This window comes from Octodon degus, unplaced genomic scaffold (assembly GCF_000260255.1).
Source record: "Octodon degus isolate 3935 unplaced genomic scaffold, OctDeg1.0 scaffold00017, whole genome shotgun sequence".
Taxonomy (NCBI): domain Eukaryota; kingdom Metazoa; phylum Chordata; class Mammalia; order Rodentia; family Octodontidae; genus Octodon; species Octodon degus.
The window spans coordinates 23,613,954-23,621,101 of record NW_004524593.1 but is presented as its reverse complement, the minus strand read 5'-3'; the positions used below and the strand labels follow the sequence as shown (position 1 = coordinate 23,621,101).

General features: G+C 49.5%; 1 protein-coding gene, 1 non-coding gene and 1 pseudogene across 3 annotated transcripts in view; 1 reads left to right on the top strand and 2 right to left on the bottom strand.

Moving 5' to 3' along the window:
* Fbxo28 (F-box protein 28) overlaps positions 1–389 on the bottom strand; it is a 29,691-nt gene extending 29,302 nt beyond the window's left edge. For both annotated transcript variants that reach the window (XM_004626890.2, XM_023710247.1), the window contains exon 1: positions 97–389. In XM_004626890.2, the coding sequence (XP_004626947.1) occupies positions 97–363 (267 nt within the window). In that variant the 5' untranslated portion in view covers positions 364–389. The remainder of the gene's footprint in view (positions 1–96) is intronic.
* A 2,572-nt stretch (positions 390–2,961) lies between these two features.
* Positions 2,962–4,028, top strand: LOC101579638 (annotated as a pseudogene).
* A 2,564-nt stretch (positions 4,029–6,592) lies between these two features.
* On the bottom strand, positions 6,593–6,694 carry LOC111815554. Its single transcript, XR_002820236.1, has one exon. It is a non-coding gene; the product is annotated as a small nucleolar RNA U13 (small nucleolar RNA).
* Positions 6,695–7,148: the final 454 nt, after the last annotated feature.

Sequence of the window (7,148 nt, the reverse complement as noted above, 5' to 3'; positions counted from 1 at the left end):
GACGCGACCCGGCCCTGCCCGACCTCCCGGGCCCGCGCCCGCGCCGCCTCCGGGGCCGTGGCCGGAGAGAGGGCGGCGGGGTCCCCGGGGCCTCACCAGGCGCAGCTGGCTAATTTCGTCGTAGGACATAAAGCTGAGGATGTTCTCGATGGCCACGATGGGCAGCGCCACCAGCGTGTTGTTCTGAGGCAGCTGGTCCGCAGCCAGCGCCGGCGCTGGGGGCACCTGGGTCCCCGGCTGCGGGGGCTGGGCAGGGAGAGGCGGGGGCTGTCGCTGGGCAGAGCCGACGGCCGAAGAAGAGCCGCCGTCACCGTGGCTGCCGCCTCCCTCCTCAGTCATCCGCTCCTCCGCCGCCGCCGCCATCTTGTGAGCCCGATCCCTTCCCCCGCGCAGAGGGGAGCGAAGCATTTCCGGCGCGTCACTTCCTCCTCCTGAGCCTCGGGGAGGGGCGCCGGGAAAGGGCTGGGCCTCGGGGGCGGGGCCTCCGGGAGGGCGGGGCCTCCTGGCGGGGCGGGGCCTCCTGGCGGGCGGGGCGGAGGGACCGCGGCTGCGGGATCGCAGGGCCCCAGGGCGAGGGGCGGAACCCCGGGAGAGGCGGGCTTCGTGGGCCTTTCACCCACCATCGCGAGCTGCTAGGGGGCCAGGGAGCCTGCCCGTCAAAGTGAGCTTCCCCGCTGCGCCTTTGTTACAGGGTGATAAAATAATGTTGCCTGATAAGTGCTACTGGAAGGCTGTGCAGTATGTTTCCAAGAATCGTAGCAGTGATTGACTGGGCAAGTACAAAGGATAAAATACTGACTAAAAACAGCGTAGCTCAAGCTTGGAGACAGGGACGCACACTGCGTAATCCCACTGCGGTGTCTGAGGAGTACTGACGGGGGCTGCTGATGGGCGCAGGGTTGCCTTTTGCAGCGACCAGCGTGTAACTAGTCCAGATGCTTGCGAATAGGCTGAAAACAACGCTTTGTGTAATTAAAACTGAATCTTACTGTATATGAAGCATATATTGCAACAAAATGATGTAGGCAAGAATCATCAGAGATGCTAAGCTACGAGGTAAACGTGGAGAGGAACATACTGACAGTCTCAGGTGACTCTCGGCGCAGTGTACATCAATTACAAAAAGAAAAGTTTACAACAGGAATGTGGTGGCCACCATCACAGTCAGACTAATCGTACAAGTCTGGGATAAACCAACATCATTGCTGTTTAACAACAAACAGTGTAGCCTAAAAGGACACAGTGTAGGGTAATGCTGCTGCATAAAGCTATACTCTGCACTTGAGATAGAGAAATCCACATCATTGACCTAGTCTCCAAAAACATTAGCGTCAAAGAAGACCAAGATGAAAGCACTAGGGCAAGCCAAGCGTGGTGACAGTGCCTTAATGCCAGCAGCACTGGGGAGGCTGGGGCAGGAGGCTCGTTTCAAGGGAGGCCAGCATGGACTACAAAGTGAGTTCAAGACCAGCCTGAACTGCATAACAAGCTCTGTCTCAAAATGAAAAGCCAAAAAGGCTTGTGCCAGATTGAAAAAGGCTGGGGGCAGGTGATCTTGGATTGGAGGAATATAGCTATGAAGAATACGTTGGCAAAACTTTGAAGGTACACTTTCCGATAACAGTATTTTAGTCAATCAAAATTCCTGGCTTGAATAATTGTATTGTGGTCTTACAAATTCTTAGAAACTACACATTGACATTTTTTTTTTTTTTTTTTGGCGGAACCAGGGATTGAACTCAGACCCCACATTGACATATTTAAGGGTAAAGGGGGCTGATTTCTCAGTTTACCCTCTACTAGTTCAAATAGAGAAGGTGATTAATAAGGTAAACATAACAGAGTTGGAATTGATGACAGCAGAGCACATGAGAGTCCTTGTGCTATGTTACAATCATTTCAGAAGAAAAAGAGTTTCAAGGTTGCTTAATATTTCTGTGACTCTGTATTCAGTCCCCAGTGTGAGGAGTTTCAAAGAACAAGAACCTTTATAAAGGTGACAACTGCTAGAAGCAGCCTGTCCTCCAGTCACAGGGTCATGTTCACACCTGAGCCTTCCTGGTCTGGGCCCTCTCCTGTAGACCGCTTACCCTCCGCAGGGCTTACCCACCTAGCTGCCCTATCCTTCAAAACAGCTAAGTAAATTCCTCTTCTTCAGATATTAGCCAACTTCAGTTAAGTTTGTTACAGCAATGGAAATAGATTAATACAAACCCCAAGGTGGGAGAATTAAAGGGATATATTCAGGGCTGTGGAGAGAGCTGAGTGGCATGAGCACCTGCCTGGCAAGCACAGGATCCTGAATTCAATCCCCGGCACAAAAAAAGAGAGAGAGAGAGAGAGAGAGAGAGATCCAAAGGTTGCTTATGTGCCCAGTGAATGGAGGAAGGGGGCCAGTTCCTGCTATCAGCAGTACCTTCAATTAATTTCCTGCAGAAGTCACCCATCTCTCAAGCTGTAGTCACACAGCTTTTTCTGTGGTTTCCAAATTTACGGCACAAAACTTAGATTCCAAAACAGAATGCAAAAGAAAAGTCATGTTGTGACTCTGTATCCTCTTGTGTCCTGTGACAAAGGCGGCGGTGCCCAGATCGCTAAGTTTGGAAGCATTCTGTTCTGCCTCCCAAGTAGCTGGGATTACAGGCCTATGCCTCTGCACCCAACTCTACAGGCATGTTTGTGCAGGGCGCTGCTGCATGGCTGGTGCATGCAGAGAGTGCCCCTGAGTGTCCTCCGTGCCGGTCTAGAGTCGCACCTCTCCAGTGCTGCTCTAGGGCAGGGGTGCGGCAGGGATGAAGAGTGCTTGATGTGAACAGGGCGGCAGTTACCAGTGAGCACAGGCTGGCCAGCAGGCGGGCGTTGAAAGGGCCTCAGCTAGCAGGTATCCATGTTCTCAGCAGAGAACAGCGCTGGCTGCTGGGGCAGAACTGTGGTTTAAGAATCACCTCTGGGAGATCCAAAATGCAGCCTCTCGCAGCTCACCCAGGAAAATGTTCCCGGCCCACAGCAGAGGTTTTGCAGTGTTGCTGTCTGGGGTTCTGTGCACTATGATGGTATTTCTTCAACAGCTAAAATCCCTAAGACCGAAAATCCACAGCCTTCATGCCTTTCTGTGAAGGACGTCAAAGGAAGGCCTGTTTCTCTGGAAAAGTTTAAAGGCAAAGTGACGCTACTTGTAAGCATTGGCTAGTGACTGCCAGCTCACAGACAAAAGTTACCTAGCATGGAAGGAACCACACAAGGGTTCTGGACCGTTCCATTTCAGCATCTCAGCTTTTCCCTGCAACCAGTTTGTTGGTTCAGTGCCCCATTTGAGCCAGGAAATAGAATTTTTTTTTTTTAAATGGCAGAAGTGAGGGGCTGGGGAGATGGCTCAGTAGGATAAGCGCTTGACTGTCAAACACAAGGATCTGAGTTCAATCCCCGGTTCTGAAAAAAAAAAAAAAAAAAAGACCCTGCCTCTTAAAAAACAATTTGGGGCTGGTGAGATGGCTCAGTGGTCTAAAGCACCTACTCAGAACAAGCTTAGCAAAGCACAGGGACCGCGGTTCAATCCCCAGCACCACATGCCAGCCCACCCCGCCCCCTGGTGGGCTGAGCTGGCCACACACACACAAAATAAATAAATAAATACATTAAAAAAAAATTAAATGGCAGAAGTGTTTTGTTTTGTTTTGTTTGCTCCGAATGCCTTCAAGGCATGCTGGCTGTCATGTGTTGTGGGGATCGAACCACAGCAACCTGAGCCTTACTGCTTTGTTGAAGCAGCCACTTAAAGAGCTGAGCTAAGGGGCAGGCCCCCCAGGAAATAGAATTTTTGCAAGACAAAACTACTGAGTAACATTCCCCATATTCCACAAGATTAAGATTCTGGGATCTGAAGTAGAACCTGCCTTTAAATTCCTTATGAATTCTTCAAAGAGGGAATTAGGTGGAATTTTTGGAAGTACCTGGTCAGTCCTGAGGGCCAAATGGTGAAGTACTGGAGGCCGGAACAGCCACTTGAGGCCATCAAGCCTGACATGTAGAACTCACTGGACAAATCATCATCAAAAAGAAAGAAAGATGTATATGCAGTTGAGGCACAGTAATGCAGTGTAACAGAGAAACTGCCAGAGAATTGGGTCTCACTTTAAATATTTTGACAATTCAATTAGGCACTGAAGAATTTTTTTTTTTTTTACTGATGAAATTTTTAAAAATATTTTCTTGCTAGTGGGTGATAATGAATGTTCCCAGGACATGTTATCTACAGCAAAATAAGAGTAACCAAAAAATCAAAATGAAATATATTAAAATACTTCATCTGACCACAATGAAAAAGAAAATCAGAATATACAGTTACCATTGTTGTCCAACTTGACGTTTTCTAGGTTGCAGTTTATGGAAATGCCAACAGTATATACTAGCTTCAAGAACAATGTATGTGACTAAAATTTATGAAGTAACCAACTGTAATGACTAAGTTGACTTAAATAAAACAAAGTGATAAAAGATGTAAAACTAAAAAAAAAAAAAAAAATCACCGCAGGGGGCTGGAGGTAGGAAAGGAGCTGATTGAGGAGGGCGACAGCTGGCAAGGGTGGTCCGGCCACACTCTCACGCGGACATGGACCTGCAAGAACCTTGCCTGCTGGCTGGGAATCCTGGTCCAGGGCCATGGAAGGTGCTAAGTGACGTGGTTGTCCTTGGCCCACGGAGTTTGATGGTTGCCTGAAGCAGGGAGGAGGCTCTGGGCAAGGATGCAGCAGGTAAGTGGGGCCTGGTGGTGCGGGCTGTCTCTGGGTGGTCCTGCCGTAGACCCGTGGCTATTCATGTATTTCTCTTCAGTGATGGATGGGCCCAGGACCTTGAGGACATGAGGGGAGTGCTCAGCTTCAGCCCTGAAGTTCTTAGACCCTCAGATACCTCGCTGCACATTAAGAATGAATCAAAGGCCTGTAATCCCAGTACTCAGGAGGTTGAGGAGGGAGGATCACTGAGTTTGAGGTCCTCCTGGATTACAAAAGTGAGTTCCAAGCTAGCCTAAACTGCATACTGAAACAAAGACTAAAAAAAAGAAAGAAAGAAAGAAAGAAAGAAAGAAAGAAAGAAAGAAAGAACGAACACATGTTCACCACTGGCCCGTGGGGAATCCTCATAGCAACTTAGCCTGTTAGAGCCAGCTGGGTTGCTGGACAGCTCAACCTTATGGGAATGAAACGAGAAGCTGGGACAGCTTTCCCTCTGCTTGGGGAAGCCCACTGTATATTCCCACCCCTTCCTCCTGCTAGAGTTGTTCTCTTCTGGATCGGTCATCACCGTCACTTCGATGCCTATATGGCTAAATCCTGGAAGCAGCCTGAATACCCATTAGCAGATGATTGGATAAAGAAAATGTGGAGGGGTCAGGGAGATAGCTCAGTAAATAAGTGCTTCCCTGGCAAGTGCAAAGGCCTGAGTTCAATCCCTGGTTCTGAAAAAAAAAAAAAAAAAAAAAAATGGAATCTATACAAATGCAATACTATCCAGGCTTTTTTTTTGGATACTCGTTGTCCGCTAGTGATCCTCCTGTCTCAGCCTGCCCAGTGCTGGGTTTACACGTATGCGCCACCACACCTGGTTTCGGGGCTGGCTCGGCATGCCTGGGGTTCTGGGGCCAGCATGGCACACAGTACCAGAGATCAAAACCAGGTCCTTGTGCTTGGCAGACAGGTACTAATGCTGCCCAGCTCTCTAGCCCTACACAGCTTTAATGAAAGACAAATTTGAGACATTTACAGGGAAATGGATATACCTAGAAAATGCAACATTGACAAAATAAACCAGACACACACACACACCTAAACACCAGCCGCTGTTATGTGGGTGAGGCAAAGTACAAACAAAAACATCAACAGGATGAATCAGAATGGCCACCTGCATGGATCTCCTGCAAATGGTAAGGGGTCCAGGAGCCTGCGGGCGAGGGTGAGGGGAAAGAGGTGGGGTGAATGTGCCCCAGTACTGGACCTGGACCTTCCCTGGCTGTAAACGTTAGATGGCCCTGGAATGGAGGTGAGTGGCCGGGGGAGGGGTTCAACGAGAAACCAGCTGCTGTGTACGGGGACCCGACCCGGGCCCCAAGACAACGAGATAAGCTCTTGCACTGCAAACAAAAGAAAAAGCAGCCCTTGCTCTCCTGCGGATTGCATTGCCCAAACGTCTGCTGCTGCTGCTCCTGACCTGCAATTCACAAGTCTCTTCTGCTTGCTGTGTTACTTGGGAACACTGCTACCTTGTGAGTCTCTGCAAGAAGTAGGTGGAGGTCCCTTAATTAGAGGGTTACGGAGGGGAAATTAACTGGTGGAAGAACATTACTCTGACTCTTTCAAGTCAGTGACGTCACTTGCTGCCCCAAATTAGTGGCTACCAAGTCACCAGTGCATGTTGAAATAAGGGCTGTGGACTCCTCCCTGGACTGTGGACTCGAGTCTGGCTGGGGTGCGTCTGGGTCCGGGGAGCCAAGGCCTGCGTGGGGAAATCCTTCAGCCCCAGCAGCTTGGGCGGGCTTTGCGGCAGGCAGGCTGCAGGCTGATGGTTCTGGATCTGAGGACACATCATTTTTTTTCCACGTCAGACGGGTAATGTGCCCACGTTGTAACAAGGTTTGAGGGAGGCGCATCTCATGCATAAGGCATGCACACCCAGTCACCACGCTCATGAGCCAGAGGATCTGGATACATCATTTTGTTTGCTGCCATACTTTTTTTTTTTTTGTATTTGAATTTAGTACGGGGTCTAACTACATAGATGGACTTGTAGTGATCCTCCTGTTTTCAGCCTCCCAAGTGCTGGGACTACAGGTGCACCACCTCGCCTACTCTCAATCGCTGTCTTGGCGGGGCCAGGCTGACCCCGGCTACTGTGCTCTGCCTAAGCAGGCGCTTTAGACCACTGAGCTATCTGGCTAGCCCGCTGCGATACTTTCTTATAAAAATTTGTTGAATCAGTGTTAAAGGATTTTTTTTTTTTGACTGGCTCAGGCTGCCTGAAGGGCAGGTCTGGTAAGGCATGTGGAGCTGGGGATCGAACCGGGGTATCCTGCGCCTGAGTGCGTTTGCCTATCAATCAGTGTTAAAGAAAGTATAAAAACATGAAGTACGTGTTTTTACATTCCAGCGGTTTCT